The sequence below is a fragment of the Vidua macroura genome, chromosome 5 (genome assembly GCF_024509145.1).
Source record: "Vidua macroura isolate BioBank_ID:100142 chromosome 5, ASM2450914v1, whole genome shotgun sequence".
In the NCBI taxonomy this organism is placed as follows: Eukaryota; Metazoa; Chordata; class Aves; order Passeriformes; family Viduidae; genus Vidua; species Vidua macroura.
Window position 1 is genome coordinate 38,304,369 of NC_071575.1, and position 24,621 is coordinate 38,328,989.

Consider the following 24,621-nt stretch of genomic DNA (forward strand, 5'->3'; position numbering starts at 1 on the left):
GGAGCAATAAAAACTGTTTCAGCCTGGCCTTCTCAGCTAGCACTTAGAGGGGCACAGAACACGCAGGTACAATGCCAGGACCTGAGCTCACATTGTACTGAACACTGGTTTTTGATGTAGTGGAAGTCCTAAGCTGTAATATGTAGAAATGGCTGCACAATCATAGAAGAAGCCTTGATCCAGTCACAAAGCACCCACTGATGAGGCTTGATGACTGGGCTTCATCCAGCACTGGGTTTTGTGTTTCCTAGATTGCAGGCAACTGGACAATGGAGTGGACTGGAAAGTCTCTAAGCAAAGTCAAGAAAAACACCTAGTTTCCTTGGATATACTGCATCCAGTTCTGCTGGACATGCTGATAGAATACTAAACCTACACCCCGGACTCCATCCCTCTGAACCATTGGATTTGTGCAGAAAATCCAGAAACATTGGTTGTATTAATGTGATTGGGCAAGACACAGACTTAAGCTGAGGCTAATAGTTCAGCCTGCTGTTAGCAGGCTCCCTGATGTGGTTTGGGCCCACACAGCACCTGTCCCAGTTCTGTTTGGTGAATTAATGTGTAGATCAGACACTGTTCCTGAGATGGTTTATGGACAAGACCATTCTATTCTGGGGGAAAGAGGGATTGGAGTGAGTGTGTGTAGCTACACCTGGATGATGCTTTGAGGGCAGACAATATCCCCAGACAGTTTAATTCACAGTACAGAAGTAGCCGCTGTGTCTAGAGGCAGGTGGCAGGTTGTGTGCTGGGACTCGGGAGCTAGAGGATCTTACAGAACCAAGCACAAGCCTCCTGGCTTTTTGCTGGATGCAGCTGGGACCCTGGAAGTCTTGAGTGTCCAAAATGCTGAAGAAGGGATCCTCATGCCTTTTGCTGGAGGCAGCAGCTGGGCTGCTGGCACTGCCCGAGTGTTCTTTCTGCTGAAGCTCTGCAGTGCAGCCCACATCTCTTCCTCTGAGCTAGCATGTCAACCTTCCCAGGACTGTAGGGTTTAAAGAACAAGTATATAAACAATTATACAGGTGAAAGAGGGGGTACTTTCTTAATAAAATGATTATTTTCCCATAAAGCCTATAGAAACTGTGGTGGTGGTGATGGCAACTCCAATCTCCAATTGGTGATTCCAACTTGACTGAGCAGTCAAATATGTGCAGATGGAGGTACTTTCTAAGACATTTCTGCTTTTGAGGAGTGGTCATACATCCTTACTGTGATGTGCCCCCTTGCACACTTGCTGGGCTGGAAGCATTTAGGTCGTGTACATGGGGGCAAAGTCAGCTGCCGTACTGACCATCTCCTTGGCTTCTCCAGCACACTTTCTAATGTCCCACCTGCTGTATGATATTGGAATCATGAACTGTAACACATCGATAGATTCAGGACATCCCTGTCCTATCTTCAGCCTTCCAAATACCCTGGATTTAAAGCTTACCTTTTTAGATAGCTGAAGAAAACAAGAATATGGCCTTTCATAAAGTAATAAATACATAGATATGTATAACAGTGTCAATACACTTAGTTTCCTTGATTTCCTGACCATTCTTCTGTATGGACATGGGAGTCCTCTGCACATGATTTCTTAGCCACTGTTCTCCCAGATCTGCTTGGCTGGGGTCTGTTTTCTTTGCCTTTGACTTTCCTGATGTAATTTTCCTCATGCTGCTGATGAGATCCTTTTCTCTTATAACGCCGGGGTTCTTTGATGAGTTTATCAGTTGATCTCTTCTTTGATTGTTCCCCTTCTGCATGTAAAAGGTTTTGCTGCGACTTGCAACCTTGCTGATTAAGGATGCTGTTTCAGACTGGAAAACCATTGAAGCTGAAGGACTTCCACTGCGAGCCTTTTGTCCATCTCCACCACCACCAAGGTGGCAGAGGCTGGAAAGGTGCTTTCTGCCAGAATTCCTCAAATTTGCACAGGGAGTTTTCTCAAACTGTCCTTCTGAGCCTTTCAGAAAAGGGAGGACTCGCTGAACCAGAAACTGTAAAGGAGTGTTTCCCAGCAGCAGTGAGGCACTCTTGGGCACATGGTGGCACTAAGTGCCTGGCAAAAAAAGGTTGACGTTCTCTACCCAGTCCTGACTGCCTGCAACCTCAGAGTTGCATCCCTGATGGAAGAGGCAAAAGGCTGAGTATTGCAGAGCAACACAAAGTAAGAAATCTAAGCTTCCAATAGGATGTCTGGGAATACTCCCTTAACAAGTATCTTCCTCTGTCTGTCATCTGTCCTGCGAATTTTGCTTGTGGTCATATTACACCCTCAAATCCCTTGGGGAAGCTTTTCCTGGAGTGTTTTCTCATGTCTCCCTTGCAAATAAAGCCAGAGCATATTTCTGCTACCTTATTAAGAGATCTATGACATTTATTGAAAATCTCACTCACATTTTAAAAATACATTATTTTTAGAAGTTGATGGCTTACTTTTTAGTCTGGATCCTTCTTCTGAATCTTTTAATGGCTGGTTAACATCACATTGGCAGCCTAAACTTCTGAGCCATAAAAAGTGAAACTTTAAAATTTTTTCCTTATGACAGAGGTATTTGGGGTAGAAAATCTAAATGACACAAAAAGAGAAATTTGCCAGGGAGCTCTAAGGGGGAAACAGAGCTGAACAATCTTTTTCTAATTATTGTAATAAGAGTGCCATTATCAGAAATGCTCTGTGCTCTTTTGGGAAAGAGAGCTATGTTAATAGGAAACAAAGATATTTGATCCTTCATAGATCAAAACACATTTAAGGTGCTGCTGTCATTATGAAAGGCTCTTGGTGTAAGAATGGTACTTAGCGGACAATAGCTCTATTGTTTGTCATCTATTAAAAAAAATTAGACCTAATGTTTTATTTATGAGGGCCCAGATTTGATGAGAAGTGCTTCCCTCTATCATAAAGCAACAGTTTTTAGGACTATGCTGTAGTTCACTGCCTACAAATGTGAGAAATTCCACTGTGCAAATAGGAATATTTGGTATGGGAATAAACACTTGCTGAAATCCACTGAAGTGAAGAAATTCCTTGGAAAGCTTCTGAATTCTACACTGCAAAGGCCTGTGGGCTTTTTTACCCATTTTTCTTCTTTCTCTTTATGCTCACTTGTGTTCAGGATATAACTCTGAGAGCTTCCAACTAGGCTTTTTCTTTTTGTGTTTTTGTAGTGCTTAGAGCAGTCAGATTCTGGTCTGAGACCAAAGCTCCAAATTGCTCTCCTAACACATATAATAATAAAAGTAATAGAGATAAATTGATACTGAAAACAGTTCATTAATGGCTCACAAAATGGATTTCTTATTGCTGTTAAATCCTCTGGGGGGTGGGGGGAAATTGCTTAAAGACCTGGAAAGTCCTACATAAACCCATAGTCAACATACACCCAGAGTCTTGTATAAAGAATAGTGTCAAGAGAATGGGAAAAAGAGAGATAATTTTTTTCAAGGGAAAGCCAATCAGTTTTTGTAGGTATAAAAGCAGTATTCAGGAATAGAAACTAAATTATAAATAGTGATATTTTACTTTGACTTGTATTTAATTTCTGTCCAAGCTAGTATTACTTACTCCTATTTAAGTGGCGTGAATTTAAATGTAAAGCTATTTGAATTTTAAATAGTCTGTCAGCTCACCAAACTTAACACTTGATGAACCCAATAAAACACAATTATTTATTGTTTTGTTTGTTTTCTACCATTTCTGTAATACCAATAAAAGGTATAGTACAATCCTCCCCTATGTCCAGCACATGGGGCCGTACACAGTTTGCCCACTGTCATTTTGGTTTCTCTTTGCTGCTTTTTTAAATGAGAAACTTGATGATTATGAGACTTTTTTAAGTGCTTTTGCTCCAGCATCTTCAAAGCTCTTTTCTTGTGTTTTTTTTTTCCCACAAAAAGAAACTCAATCTCTGTACAACCTCTCTGTGTTTGCTCTTAGAGATGGGCAAACTTACGTTAAATGCTTTGCTTGTGGTACTTTTAAGCCTAGAGCAAGGAGGGCTCATGACTTTCAGTTGCAAAGTGGCTTTTTTCAGGGAGCCACAGAGGCTGCTTTCAATTCCAGAGGTGGCATTTCCTGAGGCAGATATTTTGGCACCACTCACTGCACAGACAGAAACCTCTTACTGGAGAGCTTGGGCACTTTCTCTGAAGAAAACTCCAAAAGAATATTTTTCTGATATGAAGTCTATTTTTTCTAAGGTAATTGCACAAGCATTTTGACCCATGGAGATCCTACAGAGTTTCCATTCTGCTCTGACTTTACCTCCCTACCAAGTGAAAGTGTATTTTTCTCTGACAGAGCACATTGACTCCTTGTCTTTGTGGTAATGAACACATCCCAAGCCCTGCTGTCAGTGCTCCTATCTTCCATCCTGTGTGCTTTATTGCCTTATTTCAGCTCAGCAACAATGTCACTGTCCCTTAGAGACGTATTCTTCAATGCCTTAGGACTTAGCTCTCCAAGTCCTCCAGAATAGGATGGAGAAAGCCTCTTGGGTGGCCAGGTTGAGCAGGACTGTGTATCCAGGGGAGTAGAGGCTCTTCCAGAATATGTCCTGTTGTCCAAACCTACCAAAAAAAATAAACCCACAGAAAAACCACAAACCCCACAAAACTCTCCTAACAAAAAAACCCATGGGAAATTCCAACAATTTGGAGGATTATCTGTATACTGGGACAAATATTTCTCAAATAAAGCAAATTTCCTCATACTTTGCATTCACAGTCAAGGCATTCAGTTATGTCAGGAAACTGTTTTCCCACTTCATGCATTAAAATATTATGCTGCAATCCACTCCATAGATTTAGGGGAATATTGTTAGATTCACTGTGGATTGTGCACAGAAGAAACAAAAAAATTCTCAGGAGGCTGAATAACAAACATTTGCTTGAAAACTTAGAACATTAAAGCAGACTAAGGTACTTACCACATTCTAAATACAGATCCAGACAAAGTAACGAACTTCACAAACTTCAGCTCGCAAACTTAAGTGTAGCCACCTTTAACTTATCCAGACATAACGAGGCACTTACTGAGGCACTGACTAGAAGTTTTTAGTCTGGCTTACAACATATTTTGAGAAGAAGAAGTTAGGAGAAGAAAGAGAGAAAAAGAGAAAGTAGAGAGGAAGAAAAAGGAGGGAGAAAGGTATACAGTCACCATCCTTGGGTGCAGTGATGAGACTTGATTCTTGCAATTTAGATGTCTGCTGGTCGAAGTGATGGTGGCAGTCTTGATCTGCTAGGGCTGGGGGCAGCCCATGAAACACAAAGTCCAGTGTGTTAATATACGCTCAGGCTCAGTGGGAACACCCAGGTACCTCCTGCAACAGGGCAGTTTTACACTGTCTGATGCAACACTTTGGATCATGTGGCACTTCAGGGGTCTTTGACAGCTTATGACACCTTCTAAGACATGACAGCTGCCTCTCCCATCAGCACAGTTGAGCCAATTATTCCCCATTACAAAGGATGAACCTTCAGACCTACCTGTAAATGTCCCAGTATCTCCCTCCAAGGGAAGTTTACACCTGAGCCAGTTATGTAATGTAGGATTCTGGGATGATAAAAAGTACTGTCCCATCTCCCAAGATCTGCTTCTTCTCTTCCCTTATCTGGCTAAAACTCCTGTTTGTAGCCTCTGGTGGAGGGTGTGCAGCCCCTCTGCACCTGGGCTGTTCCCTTGACGTTGACGTCAGCAAAGCACCTGCTGCTTTTGCAAATGGCCAGTTGTTTGAGCCATTCACTACTGGCATTTCAGTGTCTCTCACAGAAGCACAGATTCCATATTCTAGAATTCATTCTGTGGCCACACAAAGATCTCTGGAGTTCATTTTCATAGCCAACCAGTAAAGAGACCTAGAAGGACTTCCCAGAGAGGTGTGATACTTCCTATGAGAGATGAAACACCTGTTTTGAATAGAAAAATCTCCCCTATTACTTTTTTCTTAGAAGGCTGGGAGAGCTCCTTCCTCCAGGAATAGGTTAGTTTATGAATGGAAATGCTGATAATAACTGCAGTGACCTCTATAGATAGTCCTGAGAAGCTGTTGTTATGTATGGAACCAAATTAATAACTGCAGACCTGTCAAAACAGTGATTGCATATAGAGAATGACACCAGATGCAGAAGGAGATGTTTGAAACTTGCTTCAATAATTAGTTTTGGAGTCCTAAGACCTTCAAGGCTGCCTGCAGAAGACTCTGGTATGTGCATACAAAAAACCTAGTGGAAGTATTTAGATTCACAGATGGACAGTTTTCCTCTTGTAAAAAAAAGCATATTTTTTACTTGACAAGTGGAAGTAAAACTTTTCACAAGTTGCCACCGGTGAAAAAATTAAATAGGGATTTTAAGTGGACTCTTTGTCTGTGGCTAAGTTTTTTAGAAATCTTGGCTATGGGCCAGCTCTCAAGAGGAATATTGTTAATGTTTGTTTTTTATGACTGAGATTGGATCTTTAGATAATTTTGAAAATGCCACAACGGATTTTTTATAGAGAGAACATACTCATGTTTCCTATGTCTCCAGAGTCACTGGAGCACAAGTCTGTGATTCTCATTGTACGAACAAGATGTTCCTAATGTTGGTACTGCCTTTTCTTTCCAGTATATTTGCCAGGGTTAGGTATAATACATGGAATCTCTTCTGCGTCATATATTAGCATGGGTAAATTTGCATTTTCTTTTAAAATTTGTAATCACATGTAGCTGGGATTCTGTTCAAGCAAAGATAGATAAAAGAGTTCAATCAGTTTTCTAGGCTTAGCTTCACATTATTTTTCACAATAACATTGTTGTAGAAGGACAGACTTATCCCTTGTTTGGCACATGTTAATGAAAGAGAACATGAGGTGCTTATTATGGCTGGTGGAGATCCTGGTCCCTCCCTTGCTGGTGGAAGCAGTACAGCTCTCCTGGAATTTGAGAGCTGTCTTCTTCAGCACCTAAGCATCTACACAATTACTATGCTTCATGGATCTGGAAAGAATTTTCTGACACTGTTGCTGCTGCTGTTGTGATCCTACTTCTGTTTTTATATTGTTAGCTTTTTGTATCCATGTTCTTACTCTTCTGTCTCCACTACCTTGTTTTCCAGTGTTTTCCTAAGGAAAATGTTACTTTTGCTACATTTTAAATTATTTGAATCCTTCTTAAGTGATCAATCAATGAAATTTTCAGCATCTTACCTTTCATATAGCAACCTGAACTATGACAGAGGAATGTCTGATTATGATATTTTTATTTTAGTTTTACACAACAGTCAGAAGAAAAAAGTGGTGCCCCTGATAAGCTGAAATTCCTGTTGCAGATGATTTGGATAGGAGATAGTTTGGTACTTTATATGGTAGCAGCTTTCTTGCTGTCTAGTATATATAGGTCACTACTACTGTCTAGTACGTGTAGGTCACAGAGACAGGAAGCAAATATGGAGCAGCAGCAACAGCAAGGACTGCACAAGTGGCTGGTCTCCATGTGACATCAATTACGATCACCAGATTAGTCAGGGATATTCTCCCCTCTTTTGGGGGCAGTGACTGAAGCTGCTTGCCCACCTGGTACAGCATTGCTTATGTGCTGTCATTCTCTGTGCTTCTCTGCTAGTGTCTGCTAAGGCTTGGCTTTTATCCCCATCCATAATTTTACAGGAAATCCCATCTTCTTTATGGCTTTCACTGTATATCTGACTAGCTCTTTTTTCTTGGCCATCTGCAACTTCTCTGAGGACTGAGTTCCCAAATAAAACTCAGCAATGTATCTAGTGAGCCAGAGTAGTGGCATGGTCTGTCTGGTCTCCCTAAATAACCCATTGCACAAACCTGCAATAAACTCTTCTTCAGTTGTTACTGCAGAGAACACGACACGTCTGTGGCCCGAGTGCTTTCAGAGAGAAGTCCCCTGTGCATGTGTGCTAGCACATTGTCCAGAACACTGATATTGTGACCTCAGGCATTACTGCTCACTATTTGGTATGTAATTAATAAAAGTCTTTCTTCCACATATCAAGATGTATAACCTTGGTGCCTGTTTTTCCCTTCTGTATCGAAGCTTTCACCAACCAGCTCATTCTTCCTTCCTAGGTATTCTCTTTCTCTTCATTACTCAAGTTGTACTATCTTCCTCCTAAAATAATGCAATTTCATTCTTCTTCCTTATGGTTCCTGGCTCTAATATCACTTACACTGGTGCACACATGCATGTGAAATCATCTTTACTTGCTTGTTTTCTTACCATTTCAATGTCCTTAGCCATCACAACACTTCCACCTATTTGTATCCACTCTGAGCTCCCCATTTGTCACAAAACTCCTTTATGCTTCTTAATATCCCATAAAACTCCACCCATTTGCATCCTGTCTTCTTAAGGCCTTTGTCCTTCCTGAGTTATGCACTCCCCTATGCTTTGTCATACTTTTGTTTTTTTTGCTCCTAAAGATAATGAATGACTTTCTTATTCCTGTTCTCTGCTAGTCCTATCCTATCCAATAAGACTATTCTAAACCTCACCCAACAAACTCACTTCTTCTGCACAGGCCCTTCTGGCTGAAATGACCTTCCCCAAAGTAGCCTCATCTGTCATGAGAACCTGCATGCTATTCTAAAATCCATTGAAATATAGGACAATTCTACTTTCTTTTAAAAAAAATCTTTGTAATTCATTACTTGCCATATGAATGCCTGATGAAACAAACGCTTTCTGAGAGATTTTGCTTCATTAGCATTTTACTTCTTTCTTTCAAGTATTTAATAGAAATTACCTACAATCACCATCTCCGAAAAACCAAGCAGATGTAACTCTTCCATGCTGCAGTCTCTCTTAACAAGAATGCATGCACTGTTTCACCTGTTCTTGTTGCCTACAAAATGACACAGCTGTGCTTAGCCGCTGCCTGCCTTTAATTCAACTGAGCTGGAAGTTCTAGTGCAGCCCGAGCAACTTGGCTCTTGCTGAGTCCTCTTTTAAGCCACACCTTTCATTTGCCCTTAGCACCTGCATCCATTTCATACCTGATGGTGCTGCTGCCCCTCTGCCACATATCAGATGAGCTCTGCCAGCTGTTTGGTTATCCCCTCACTGGCTTCACCTGCCAGATTAGGGGTCGGAGAGAAAATAAGAAATGATGTAGGAGATTTTGCTGTCTTATTAGAAGCAGCAGTATTAGAAGTGCAGCTGAATTGCACCTCTCTTGTTTATGGTCTGCAGGTTGTGGGTAACTTGTGCCTGACCTGATGCACACCCTTGTCACACAGCTGGAGGTGCTGGTGTCACCTGTGGCAACTGTGAGAGGTCATCAGTGAAACACAGCAGCGTGCACAGGGAGCAGGATCTCTTCATAAGGGTCTGTGAGTGAAGTTTTGGTAAAAGATTTAGTCTGTGTTGAAATGAAACACTGCTATTATTTTTTTTTTTTCTACACTATTCTTCTTTTTTTTAGGCACACAACCTGTAACTTATATTTTGTCAGGAATTTCAGACACCTAGGGACACTTGGGAGGTTAGTTTAAGTATTACAATAAGTTGAAAAGGATTAATTGAGAATGCACACCATTTTGTGAGGTGTTAGGTCATGATTAAATGCTCTTTACTGTGTAGTCACATTTTATTACAACTTACATATGTTTGGAACACTGATAGAAAAGAAAAGCATGTCACCTATTTACAACCACTACGCATTTACATTATATTATTTACAGATAATGAATCTAGTAACATATATGAGCAGAAAATATAGCAAATATCAATATGAAACTGTACAGGGCTTAATCTCATGTCCTTTACTGTAGTTGCATTTCACTGTAATAATAAATACAGTTCTATATTTACACATTTTACTTTAAAATCTGTTAAATGAATTTTAACAATTTCAAATTAAAAATATCTGGTCAAAATATTTCAAACATGCTTATAAAAATAAGACCCAAAGCCTTTAGGACCTGCAAGCTAAAAAGTTCTGATAAAAGAAGCTTTTTTTAACTAGCCTTTATAATTATAACATTATTTTGCTTCTCAAATTTCTTTACAAACTTCTTAAATATAGCAAGCTGAAAGGAACCTCACTGACATTAAGCAGAGCAGCACAGATGGACCCCAGTTAAATTAAAGCTAAGTAAACATGGTAATAGGTATTGTGCAATGGTTGACTGATCCTCTGTTTAATCCAAAGTGGTTTCAGGCATCGTTTCTGCAGCTGTGTGCTGCACTGCTTCAAAAGCCACAACAGATAAAGGATTAAGATAAGTACCCAGCTGACTTTATCATACATAATTTTGGAATTGGTTCATTTTTTTTTTCCCTGAAGAATGAATATGTCAGCCAAAGTCAACTGATGCCATCTGTAACTGCAAAACTAAAAATATGCCAGTGTGAATGGACAAGAAAATTAAGGCATATGCATTGTTGGCAGCAAATTCTTCATTGTGAAAATCCATCCTTGGAGTCCCAGGAAGTTTTATATACAGGAACAGATGAACAACAGAGATCATCTGTAACGGATTACCTTAATTGCTGGGCCTTCCTAATGTTAAAAAATTAGCCTCATTCACCTGGAGGTTGAGTGGCCACTAACTGAGCAGTGAATACTGGGCTATTAAATGTTACTCCTCAGGGAGCTCTTTTTAACAACAACAAAAATAGGTAAATTTGTGCATTTTTCTGTCTCAAATGATCAGCTTACTCAAGCAAAAGCTGCCAGCTCTGAGAAAAGAATACTGGGATATCCCCTGATGGCTTGGATGAGGTCAAAGAATTATATTCTAGGTGGCTCTGTTTTCTGAGCTATTTTAACAGTAGACTTGGTAAGGACTGCAGTCTCTTCTTTCTAACTAGGGTGCTTCTGATGTGTAAACATACATGCCTTGATTCAGCAAAGTCTTAACAGATTTAAAGTCAGAGAACTCTGTTAACCTAATTAAGCCTTTTCCTAAACTAAAGCAATCAGAAGTCCCTGAATTTCAACAGCTGCTCCAGTATCTTTTTTGGCAATACATCCAATATGAATTTAGATCTTTTTGGTGACAGTAATTTCACTAGCTAATGACCATCTCTATCAACAATTTTTACCTTTATTTCTATGCTGCATATCCCTAATGTCAATTTCCAGTTGAGCATACCAGATTCTTCTCCTCCCAGATGAGCATTCCTCTGCCTTCAAACTTCTGTATCCCAGAAGCAGCTACTTATAAACTGTGATCAAATCACTTATTTCTTAAGTTCTTTTAAATTTATGATATTCATATCCTTTCCAATTTCACAATATTCTATACAACATGTGAATGCAATAAGTGTTTGAAATATCCCAGGAGTGCTTACATCAGTGCTGAGAACACAGATCACACAACCTCTTCACTCCTACTTGATTTGCCTTAGCTAAGGATATTGGCTATCCTTATCCAAAAGGACATGGTGACCTCGAAAGCTTCAACTGAGTAGTGACTAAGAACTAGCAGCTTTCTAGAATCACTGTTTCAAGAGACAAGAGATCATGCCATGAGCAGGATTACAGTTTTTGTTCATAGACAAATTACCTTAAATTAACATTTCTGTCTGAGTGCCTTTGCTGTCCTTTAGTAGTTCTCAGCATGCCAATTTTTTTATATTGATGACTTTCTAGGTAGTATTTTCCATCTTCAGATTAAACAAGTCATCTGCCAATTTTATCATCAGTAATTCTGGAATTACTGGCATGAAAGCAATTCAGGACCAAACTGTACAGAACCTCATTAGAAAAATAGCCATGTGACAATGCCTTGCCATTTACAATTACATTTTAAATGCTTGACAGGATTTTGATTAACTTCATTCACATCATGTTAATTTTTTAGCTTTCCCTGACAATTAAAAATGTTTTGTCAATTTAGATGACTTCCAAAATCCAAACCCAGTGCCAGTTAAATAATTTAATCAGCTTTATCAAACATGGAACTTCATTAAAGGGTATTCTGCAGAAACCTCTAGGACTTGAACAGGACTACTCTTCCATTTAGATACCTTGCTGAACAATGGCCATACACAGACGCTTATTAAAAAACAATCATGGCACTGAAAAACTATTATTAAAACCAAATTGCAATAAACAGGAAAAAAATAACCCAACCCCTGAAAACATCAGGTGATGCTTTGAGAAAATATTGCAAGTTTAATATGCTATTTTTGTTCTTGACCAACTGATGCCCTTTCTGAGTAGTGCTACTTTAAAAGGGAGCAGCTGATACAACTGCACAAACTTCAGCAGCTTTCATTTCCTTTCTTCATCCCAGCATTTCGGCAGCAGGCTGAGCAGGCTCAAGTATTGGATTTTCAGCCTGCCGCAAGTTTTGTCATTGTCTGTTTTCTGAGGTGTGTCATAATAATTTAGAGGCACTCTACACTCGTATGCACACATTCGCACTTACTTTTGGGATTAAAAATTTTGTAAACAGAGGTATTTTCTGTACTGTTTCTGCAACTAGCGACAGGGAACAAATGCAACTGAGGAAAGATTGCAGCCTTCTGTCATTTGATAAGAGGGTGGCATTAGCGAACTGCTGGTGGGCATATCATATGATATGCTGGCAGTTGTGAAGGTTACCAATGCCTGCGTTGAGTCACAAGATTGTTTTTCTATGTCTTCTGAATTCACAGAGATCAGACTGGCATGTTTTGATCTCCTCCATATCAAAGTTTGCTTTCGCAGACTTCCCAAATCCTCCTTAAAATGTGGATTGAAAAGTATATAAAGCAGTGGGTTTAGACATGCTGGCAGTGGCACAATCACTAGAAGTATTGACTTAATCACTTCTGGGCTGATAAAAGTGAGGTTTAGTAAGGAGGAAAAAGATAAAAAGGCCACAGGGCAATAAAGAATGCAATTAGTAAAAAGTAGCAAGGCTATATGTTTGACCATAGAGCAATCCCAAATGTTGTCTAGTTCTCCCCTTTCTAAACTACAGTAGAGCTTTGTATAAGCAACAGTCATTACCAGAAAGCAAAGGGAGTTCAGCAATACCAGCGCTACCATGTAGCCCATAGCAGTGGACTCTCCAAACAGGAGTGGCAAACAAAGTGGAGAAACTCCATACTCACTTCCAGTGAGAAGGGGTATCACTGCAATGATTAGTGCCAACATAAAGCAAAAGGAAATGGCAATTTTTATGCTAGCAGTGGAGGATTTTGTTTCAAACTTTGTAGCATGCTTTACAGAGAATGCACGTTCGAGTGCAGCTAGGGTAAGGAGGAATATGGAAGCCTCTGAAGCAAAAATGGAGAGAAAGCCAGTTATTTGGCAACCAATTCCACTTTCCCATTTTGCTCCATATTGAGCAAAGCTACCAAAAGTGGATGCATCCACGCTAGCCAGTACTCCACTGGCCAGGCCCATCAGGGCATTTACAGTGGCCATCAAACCAATCAAAAGTTTTATGGAGGACATATACAATGGAGATCTGAAAACTGTAGCAGACACCAGTGCATTGCAAATAAAGGTCAAACCCACTATGGTCCACACTCCAATTCGGATCAGCCAGCTACCAAACAGATGGTCACATGGTTTGAAGGGACCTGAAATGCCAAAATAAAAAGGGTAAGGGAAGCCCATGTAAACAAAAAACCCTCGTGCTAAGACACTAAAGTTCATGCTTCTTGCACATTCTCAGCACAGCCAAAGAGTGAATTTTAGTATAAAAAGGAAGCTGGAAATTTGATCTTCTTCTGGAGTAATCTGAGACCTTGATAACATGCTGCTGAATATATGATGCATATTGCATTATTGGTGCACATGAGTCTTTGTCCTTCATCACAAGTAGTCTATGGGTTCCTTTTTGTGCCTAGCAGTACTACTACAATGTGAATGTCAACTCTTGTACTTTCAAGAAATGTAGTGATATTTGTCAGTGTGTGAAAAAAGCTGAAAATGTTACCTCTAAATTAAAACAGGTTCCTAATGAGTCCTGGTGGGGCATGATGTAATGGGTACAGACAGATGTGCTTTGGCTACCTTATAACACGTCATTATGCAGTCCAAGGAAATTGTGTCTCTTCGCATTTGGGAGTGTTGCCTTTTTGGATCACCTGTGTCTGAAGTCAGATCATTATGACTGAAGCTTGCTGAATACTTGAAGTATTCTCTATATAGTGAGGTGCATATGATGTGCAGTTGAAGCTGAATGCTCTGCACTCAGAGAAACATTAAGTGTCTTGGTACGAGCCACCAAGGCAAGCCCCTCACAGTGGATTGTACTTTTCCATGAAGACATAAACCCTGCAGCTGAAATGACCTCTCTATGACTACAGCTGTTGCCATTAAGTAAGCATAAGGATCTACTGTGTCATTTTGCAAGTTTTTCTAAGATACTATTTGAAAAATCCAAGCTAAAATTTCCCTCAGGCCTAGTGATAACTAACCTAGAAGATAGCAATGTTTTAATGAACTCAGAACTTTAGGCCATTGGAGAATATGTGACAGTCAAATGACGCTATTATTTAGCTTCCTGCCTTTTCTATTCCTCTTCATATAACTTTAAAAAATTTACTAATAGTTGCTGTTGCAAATAAGAATCATGGCTTAAAATGAATGCTGAAGTACAAGTTGTCACTTGGAGTTTTTTTGTTCATGTTTCATATTGAAAGAATGGCTTGTGAAAACGTTTGCTGAATCAAACAATCAGAACTTATGACCATGACTGGCTACATTCTACAAAGAAAATGACAGTGCTGGGTGTCCTTTGTGAGGGAATGAGCACATCAATGCAGTAGTGATTGGTATTTCCTAGACATAGACCTAAATTGTATGTTGTTCAAGTTGCTTGTGTGTAAAATAACTCTGTGACGTTCAGAAGAACTACTTTAGCTTTGTAAAAGACTGAGAGAGCAAAGATTCTGCTGCCTTTATTATCTGTATCTCAGTAGAAGAGTCTTTCCTCTCTCATTTTCTTGATTGGGTATCAATTCTGGTGAAAAGGGGCCCAGAGCTTGGTGACTGGGCAAAACTTTTGCTACACTCATAGTAGCTGAATAGTTTTGTGGAATTCAATGCAAAACTGTATATTGCATATTATATTGTATATTATTATGCAATATATTTGTATTACACTCATCAAATTACTGCACATCATGTTGCTGTCCTAGTGTCAGATTCACAGTTTGCTCTGCATCTCGAATGTCTACTAACACTGTCCTGGAATTCCTATCTGTCTGGCAGTTTCATACCTGGAGAAGGTGAGCATTGCACGGAATGATGAGATTTCAAATCTTCTTCAAAGTCAAGAAAAAGGTCCTCAAAATCACGTTCATCTATTGGGGAGAGAAAACCCCATAACTGTTACTACAATTTTCAGGAAAAGGTTTTTAGTAAAAGTTGCAAAAATGCCTGTTTTATATAAGGCCTGGTCTTGTCTCTTTCCCTGCCAAACTGAGCAGAAGCAGACATATGCTTATTTGGTTTTGAATTGTACTCAGGATTATTTTAAAAGTTGGCATCTTTACTTCTGTGAAAATAATCACCTACAGGTACATTCTCTATTGCCTAATTTGCGGTGTGATGACTGCCTAGGAAGGAGTTTAAAATATGAATTCTGTTGTTGTGCCATACTATTAAGAATTAATCAAGTTTTCTGTGTTTCTTATGTTATCACTAGCACATATTCTTTGCTCTATTCTTGCTGAACTCTGAGACCTACTGGTTTGCAGGAGCAGAGATAGTACAGAAAGCAACAGAGTGGTGTAAATGTATGTGTGCCCCTACATAACAGATCCAGTAAGAGACCTAGTGCTGAAGGGGAAGAAAAATGCAGTAGTCTTGTGTCCTGGAGAAAAAAAGCATTCTCTGGCAACCTTGGTTATGTGAATAGACTGGGGAACAAGATGCTGGAGAGCAGCCCCGCAGAAAGGGACCTGGGGGTCCTGGTCCATGGCAAGTTGAACATGAGCCAGCAGTGCCCTGGCATCCAGGAGGGCCAACCCTGTCCTGGGGGACATCAGGCACAGCATCGCCAGCTGGGCAAGAGATGGGGGCAGTTTTGGTTGCCACAATATAAGAAAGATATAAAGCTAAAGATATTAGAGAGCTTCCAAAGGAAGACCACAAGGATGGTGAAGGGCCTTGAGGGGAACCCATATGAGGAGCTGAGGTCACTTGGTCTGTTCAGCCTGAAGAAGAGGAGACTGAGGGGAGACCTCATACGAGTCTTCAATATCCTCACAAGTGGAGGCAGAGGCACAGGTACCAAACTCCTCCTCTCATGACCAGGGAGAGGACTCGATGAAATGACATGAAGCTGAGCCAGGTTTAGGTTGGATACCAAGAAAAGGTTCTTCACCCAGAAGGTGATTGGGCACTGGAACAGGCTCCAAAGGAAAGTGATCACAGCACTGAGCCTGTCAAGAAATGTTTGGACAATGCTCTCAGGCACATGGAGTGATTCTTGGGGCTGCCCTGTGCAGGGTCAGGAGTTGAACTGGATGATCCTTGTGGGTCCCTTCTAATCCAGCATATTCTATGATTCTACAATTTTATGAAAAAATACGCCAAAGTAGCAACATATTTTGGCTATTACTCATCCTGAAGTGTGTGGGTAAACCTAGGATGTGCTAGGATTCTGAGGCTGGCAAGAAAATACATCTTTGCTGGCCCACTCTTGTATGGAGTTAATACCGGCTGAACTACCCTGTCTCTCATGTAAAGGGAAGATTTCATTTACCACATTATTATAGCTATTATTTGGATGAAATGATGAGGGTGTGAGTGAGATTTTTGAAGGGCAGACCTAAAATAATGAGTTTGCTAAGCACAGGAGTACTTAAATAACATATTATCGAGTAAGAGACAGGGAGAGCCCACGTCTACGATTGTAAAGAGGATTGGATTTATTTAAAAGCAGAGGTTGCTCACAGCCTTCAGGTAGACTTAAAAGCCTAAGATGATGGTTACCTTGAATTTGTAACAGTCCAGCATCCTTTCTATGAAAGTCATCAAGGCTGCTATTATCATGTTTGTTCCATTGGCTGGAGATTCTGTAGTGGTTCTCACAAGCTTCAAAGGCACAGCACTGATAGGCATAAGGCATTTCCATAACCCTGCAGAAGAATAAGGCAGCATGCCATGATAGTGGTTAAGCACCAGTTACTAGATTGTATTGCTCCTCTACAGTTAACGCAAAGGAAGTTTTCTTATGTGTTTTCATGGGAGACATGAAAGTGGGGGGGGGATCTATGTCTTGCTGTTGAGTGAATGTTACTCAGAACTATATTTCTGCTTTTATGATTTTCAATCATTTTACTGTGTAAATCAACAGTTTCTCCAACAGTTACTTTCTTAATGGTTTCTTAAAAAAAAAACAAAAACAACAACACATCCAAAGATCACAACCTGCCTACTAGGCAAAAACAAAACAGTTCCCAAATTGAATTTCTCCACTTCAGGAAGAATGAGATCTTTTGGAATTCAAGCTTTATTCACCTCTCTCCATTTCAACTCATTTCACAGTAAGATGGCAAAAAGGAGATTGTTTCTTGTGAGAAGATCAAGAAAGCAGTGTTCTAAACCAAAAGGTGAGTGAATCAGGCACTGTGTGTGAAATGTCACTGAGAGAAAGGTTTTACTTAATTAATTATCTTAAAAATGAGAACAGTCATTGCAGGACACAGGATACTCATTCTTAATTCTTTTAAGGTAATTTTTATTCCTAACACTATTATTTGTCAGTGAGTTCCAATGATTATGAAGGCTCCTGTTGTCAGAAAATTGCATGTTTCTGCTACACTGTGAATTGAATTCCTTTGGGGATGTGCAAATTCTGGGGGAGCATACAAGAACTACTTTCTGAGTTCAGTAGACTACTTCTATTTCATAGATATATTTTATGCTTTGGAAGCAGAGCTATTTAATTTGCACAGTTCACCAACAGTAATAGTAAAACCTAACAACTCACCTTAATTCCAAAAGCCTGATATACCAAAAAGTTCAAAGCTATAGAAGTGATTAGAAGTTATTCTGAATTAACTTAAAAGGAATAAAGTAGAACTAGATCCTCCTATCAGATTACTTTCAACAAGTTAATAATGTAAATTAACATAATGAGTGTAATAAGCAACCTCTAACCCCCTGGGAAATCTGCAGAGAAATCAAGCTGAATCAGGCCCAGTGCCAACAGGACTTAGACTTGTGCACTAGCCAAAAGCTTGGTACAAAGGGGAACAAACAGAATCTTTAGTTCTAAAGTGATTTTTTAAAATTAGTGCATTTGGGGGCATTTAGATTCTATAACCTTACATTTCTGTTGGAAATTCACCACAATAATCTGTACCTTTGTACCCAATACAAAATTTTTAGGGTACTCAATAAAAGTTCAAGATCAGCAAGATCCAACTGTCAAGCAATCTCAGGCCATCAGATTTAAATATTTAATTTCTAATGCATTCATCTGCATGCCATCCTTTAACATAAGGAGATTATCTTGATTAAACATTTTTGAACACATTTCCCACAAGCCCTTCTTAAATAAACTAGTATCAAACCCATTGATTACTAGACTAACCTATAGCTAATCATCTGGGATAAAAACAATCCCAATCCCCAAAAATAAATTCCCTTTTTTTTGGAACAACAAAAACAATTATCAAAAGTAAAACTGACAGTTCTGTGACGTGATCCCTGCAACTTGTGGCTTCAGACCTTTGGAAGGACATTGATAGAGCTGGGGGAAATGAACAGTTAGTGGATATTTTAGACACAAGAGACTGACAGAAATGTATTATATTCTCTGATTATTCAAACAGCTCTATGACAGATTTCCAGATCTTGTGCTTCTCCCAGCCTGCTGACCTGTAATATACTGGAAATGTGGACTTCCCACATTGTACTGGTCCACTACTTTGATGATGTAGCCAAAAACATCTGTGGCTTTTAAATGATATTTAAAGAGCAAGACTCCCATTTCTTATCCTCTCGGTAGGTATTTCTAGCATCCATTCTTAAATCTGCACAGTTTATGTTTGTTTTTCCCCCCAGCCTGTGTTATTAGGATATACACATAATCCTTAAATTACCAAATGCTGCTTAATCTGTGTGCAAAGCCCAACTGCACACAATGGCTGCAACCCAGAACACAGAGGATAAAACATACTTTGCGAAACAGGGAAATAAGTATCAGATCTTCTTGGTGACAGAGGAGGTTTTCTTTCTCACAAAAGCTACATTTAACACAAAAAAAAAAAAAAAAAAAAAAAAAAAAAAAAAAAAAAAAGAAAAAAGAAGGAACTTTCAGGTGTACAGTGCTGGAGGCATTCTTTTTTATGGCTGGTGCTTATTTGATGTGGGTGATTAGATTTGGACTTTGTCAAATTAAACTCTCTTAGAAACACTGCCTAACTTTATTTTTATATACTCCTTATCTTACTAATGATATCTGTATTCTTGATATTTTTTTTCCTCTAGCAAGGAATGCCTCTTTTTTCTGTTTTTAGATTAAGCAGCAGAGAACACAAGGTCGTTTTCTCCCTCACAAAGGTGTGGAGTTAATGGTGAACAGGAAGGCACAGTTATGATGAATGGAGCAAAGCACTGAGTTCTTTTCAGCACTGAATCAAAGCATCAGATAAAGAAGGAAGGAGTGGCTGGCAGCCCAACTTTGCCTCCTCAAGGCTTGCTGCAATAGGCTGGGCTCAGCTCTGCAGAGTGTACTAGTGCCACTGCTGATGATGGGGAAGGGGATGCTCAGCTCTTTGATGTGTCTGTTTTGATGAATTTACAGTAGGAAGTTTTATACAGGAATTTGTCTTTAATGTAACCACTGGCTAGTTACAGCAATTGCAAACTATGAAATTTCATTTTGTTTTAGATTTCTGTTTAAGTTTGGTGCTTTGTGCATTTTCTGTGCAGTGATCCTGTGTGAAATCTTGACCTCATTTTGATTTATGGTAAAAGTCATGCAGACTGTAGGTCAGGATTTTACCATATTCTCTCCTGACTGGGTATAATTTGTTCTTACAGATGTTAATTAACTCTAGATATCATACTTTGAATACATTTTTAGAAAGAATTAAGTTAGTTTGACACATCCCTGTTAACAATTTGCCCAGATGAAATACACTGTACTTTCATTTGAGTAATGTACACAATTTTGCTGAAGGGAAATTCATATAGAGTATAAATTTGAGAAAATAATTTAAAAAATCATACACATAATTCAGTTGAATAATGGATCATTCTAGGATTACTGCAGCACCTCTTATGCCTCTAGGTCCAGGTGTATGCATCATTATATATTTGCCAGGTTGGAGTAATCACTTTTCTTGTGTTTACATTATTTTAAATAAATTTCAATTGTTTTAGAATTGTCACCTGCCTCACATTTGGGCAAAGTCAATGAGAGAAGAAAAAGTATGATACAAACTCAGTCTCAACCAGTCATGATTTTCATGGTACTTGCTCCTTAGCCTCTGAGACCTATCTCAAGATCTCTAATGTAAAAGAGGTTTAAGGCCTCTAGTACTTTGAATGTTAATGTTATAGTTTCATGCACTTGATGAAGTCACTGCCTAATTTTCTCTGTGACAAATGACCATTTTTGGGTTTATTAAGACCTTTAAGGCATTATTTCCTGACCTTGGAACCATTTTTTGCAGCTCTTATCGAAGTTTGTGTTAACATGCCATCACAGAAATGTTCTAGGGTGGATCCCTCCAGTGCTGTACACAGAGCCTTAATCAGCTCCACACTTCTATTCATCATTCCCTTACTGATGACTCTAACCACTCCAGCCCTTTTCCTTAATGCTCACATCTTGAGCTGTCTGCCTGCTAGGACTCTTGGGCCTTTTCCAGTGCAAAAGGCAAATCTAGTGAAAACGTAAGGATGGACTCTCCACCTTTGGAGATACTCAAAAGCTGTCTGGATGTGGTCCTGGGCAACGGGCTCCAGGTGCCCCTGCCTGAGCAAGTGGTTAGACAAGACGGCCTCAAAGGTCCCTTGCAACCTCAACCACTCTGTGATTTTCTAACTATGTGCACACTGTTTAGTTGTTTCATATTTTCTGATACCAAACCTTTTACAGTAAAACATGATAAAGTATATGTTGCACTTGGCATCTTCTAACTAAAATATAAAAATGAAAGGAGAGTTAGGGGAAACTCCCAAAAATCCTGAAGTGAGAGACAAAACCCTCTTTGCTTTGACCCTGAAATTAGTTTAGTTGGTTATAGCATTGTGCTAATAATGCCAAGGTCGTGGGTTCAAGCTCCATACAGGTCATGGTCATCCAGTGACTGAAGAGCTGCAAATGATCTTTAGAGGACACTTCCTTCCTGTAGCACAGAGAACTCACAGAAATTATTAGTATCAAAGCGTGTTAGTAATACTGGCAAAGAATTATCTGAATCTTAATCAAAAGGTTACAGAAAAATCATGTTCAAACAGAAGAGGTGAAATCTTTTGGTCTTTCAGCAGTATATTCTTCCCTTGTCTTTGCTGTGTTCTCATTATGTGTAAGGGGAGTTCTGTAAGCACAGCCTAGTAGAAGAAGGACATATCACTAAGCTGCCAGCGATATTGTTTTAACAGCTTTTGAAACATATCACCAGGAAGCAGATGTGGCTCGTACTAAGCAAGTACTGGGGTTAATATTTCAAAACCCTCATAGTTTCTTCAGTTGAAAGTGAGCATAATAAAAGAAGTCTATCATTTTTATCATATTTGCTTTAGTTTTAATGGCACAGATCAAAGACTGACAATATGAAGTAACATGCGTTACACACTGACACACCTTCCATTGCACATGAACACAAATGTGGCTTATTAGTTTTAATGATATACTCACTTGAGTTCTGGAAAATTTTCAGATGTTATCAAACTTTGTAGGGCATGATTTCCTGTTAATTTTAAATGAGTTAAACCATGTAGCCCCGTCACAGGAAAAGAGGACAAAAGGTTGGATGACACATCCCTGCATAACAGCAAATAAAAATCAGCTCATGGTTTTAATTTTTTTTTCAGCACTAGAAGTGTCACATTGAAAAAATAGGTTAAAGTTTTCTAACTCAATAAAAAATGACTGTATTAAACAGAGGCCCCAGTGAATGCAGCAAAGCTACAGCACTGCTCAGGAGTACTCACCTTTATGTCTAGCAGAAAGCTAACAGTAACATCTAGTAGTTGAGTCTCTGTTCCCATATTTTGACTCAAAACATTCATAGTGCCAGTTTTGAGACTAGCAAATGAATTTAAAACCTTCTCCCTAGACTGTTTCAATTCAAAGGAGCCGAACAGCTTCCCACAGTTTAAATGGTTAGGTGGGATGCTAGAGGGCAGGGCTGCCCTGAAAGCTGCTCAAGGAGCAGGTCAGATGTGTGGGGGAGATGTGCGTTTGAGGAAGGGACAGGTCTGGGCTGGAGCAGAGAGAGATGACATTTCCAAGCTGATGTTTGTCTGAGCGGGTGAAGGAAGACAGAACAGTGCAGGTGAACACAGATAGGTAACTTGGGGTAGGTAAATCAGGTGAATGAAAAAGTGGTAAGTGATCAAGGAGATATGGCAAAGTAGTGAAAGAGGGGGAGTCCAGAGGTACTGTTTTCTATTTTTTTCTCCCTCTCTCTCCCATTTATTCAATGAGTCTTTTCAGTCCTCCTCACAATTATCTACTCTGCAATACTTCAGATGGTCAACAGTCAAGGAGGAATAATCAAAGTCTGATGCAGTTGAAATGCTTTTATGTACAGGAAAGTCTGGACTATACACTGAAATCTAAGGCCTAGGATAAAATACAGTATGTTGATGGACTGGGCTTCTACCTCTCTGGTTTAGTGTGTGTTTTCTTGCACACTGCACCATTAAAGACCAAAGGTGAAATTCAGGTCTTACTGCAATGCTAAAAACGACCACTGACTTGAGTTGGACTAAGGTTAGAGGTCCACCAGCGTTGGGAAACACTGGTACACTGTGTTCCTGTTCATGTTCAAGGGCTTTTTTTCTTTAACGTCCTCTGACTGTTGTATGTCATTGTCCAAAGCAACAATTTACTGGTTACCTCACAAAGTAGGTAAGTTCTCAGAAGGACCCCAAAAGAGATATTATAGACAAAATTGTCTGTGTAGGCATTTGTCAGTGCACCATTCAGAGGACTCTGCACACAAACAGAAAAGAATATCTCTCCAAATTTAGGTTTAGCAGCTACCTGATTATCTGTGAGCAAATGCCCAGCATCATAATTTTGTGATAACCATGCAGCAAGATGACCCCAGAGGAATTTTTTTCACATCTTCCCCATACAGCCAATGCCTCAGCAATTCATATCAAAAAAGCATTATAGTGACAGTTGGAAGTAGAAAAAAAAAATTAGTAAGCACTGAGAAGTGCTTGTGAACAAGGCCTGCAAAACTGACTGTGGATGTTTTGACCACTAACTGCTCTGGCTGAACTTACTAAAGAGGAAAAACTGTTTCATCAAATGAGGAAGAATGAAATAGAGATGAATTCTGGAAAAAGTTTCTTATTTAATTTTTAATCCAATTCCTGAGGCCTGAAACACAACTAATAGGAAATCTTTACCACTGCTACAACAGATTAACTGCTAATAAATTGAATGAAAAGAGGCAGATGCACTGATAATCTTCATGGACCCCAATTGATTACACAGTGTTGTATGCAGCTTTGCTGTAATACCTACATGAATTGGGGAAGTACAAGAAAACAGACATTTAGATATGGATTCAACAGACCAGATGATTAGAACAGAGAAACCCTCAATTTCTGCTGGGGCACCAAGTTATTAAATTTTGTATGCTCTTGGAAGAAAAATGCAAAAATTGAATGTAAAAGATATTCAAATACTTACAGTTTGATCAGAGATGGTAAAGAGGAGAAGGCATTGGGGTGAATAGTTTTAATTTTGTTCCAAGCTAAATCCCTACAAGAAAAGTGAGTAGAAAATTACATACCCATTGAGTGAATATGGAAGTTTTCAAACACTTGATTAGGAGGCCTAAATATAAAAAAGGTATCAATTACATGCCAATATTTTCAATAAGCTCCTGCATATCTCATAGTGCAAAGTATTTTAAAATTTTTTGTTAGTCAGTTGTGGTGTTTTTAAACTGGCAACTTAGTATGTCTCAATGCCTGCCACAGCCCAAGGCATTTCATTCTGCTTCACAGCTTCCAAAGGCAGCAGAAAGAAGGGTAGCTTATATGGACTAAGTCTTCTAAAATGTTCTCATGTGATTAAGAGCAGCAACCCATGGTCAATAGGCTTAACTTCCTAATCTCAATTTTCACCACCTCCAAAAAGTCAAAGAGATTGAAAGCAACTCTTAAAAAAATGTATGGCTTCAATTCTGCAAAAAATTCCAACCATGAGCAATTTCTTGACAAAATCACTCCTCTAGCACATGAGTCTGTGTGAAAACTGGAAACCTGCACATGGCTGGACTCCACATCTTAAGATGCTGTTCTCTGTAAAAAGACTCCCCACTCCCTAGAGCTGATTATAACATGAACCTGCCAACAGATACCAGCTCTGGCGCAGTAAGTCTCTCTACTTCCATCAGAAACATTTAAAAGTGACAGTTTTTATGGCTATAAGCTTATATATTTTAATTCATTGCTGCAGGTGCTAAACCTCACAATGTTTGCTCTCCTTTCACAGTTATGAACTCATGGTGAAAG

The 24,621-nt window shown here is 39.3% G+C and overlaps 1 protein-coding gene across 1 annotated transcript in view; it reads right to left on the reverse strand.

The window, feature by feature from the left end:
- Positions 1 to 9,551: 9,551 nt before the first annotated feature.
- LGR5 (leucine rich repeat containing G protein-coupled receptor 5) overlaps positions 9,552 to 24,621 on the reverse strand; it is a 92,666-nt gene continuing 77,596 nt past the window's right edge. The window contains exons 14-18 of the mRNA XM_053978563.1: positions 23,792 to 23,863; positions 21,779 to 21,904; positions 16,894 to 17,039; positions 15,174 to 15,257; positions 9,552 to 13,526 (exon numbers count right to left, since the gene is read on the reverse strand). Of these exons, the coding sequence (XP_053834538.1) occupies positions 12,436 to 13,526; positions 15,174 to 15,257; positions 16,894 to 17,039; positions 21,779 to 21,904; positions 23,792 to 23,863 (1,519 nt within the window). The 3' untranslated portion in view covers positions 9,552 to 12,435. The remainder of the gene's footprint in view (positions 13,527 to 15,173; positions 15,258 to 16,893; positions 17,040 to 21,778; positions 21,905 to 23,791; positions 23,864 to 24,621) is intronic.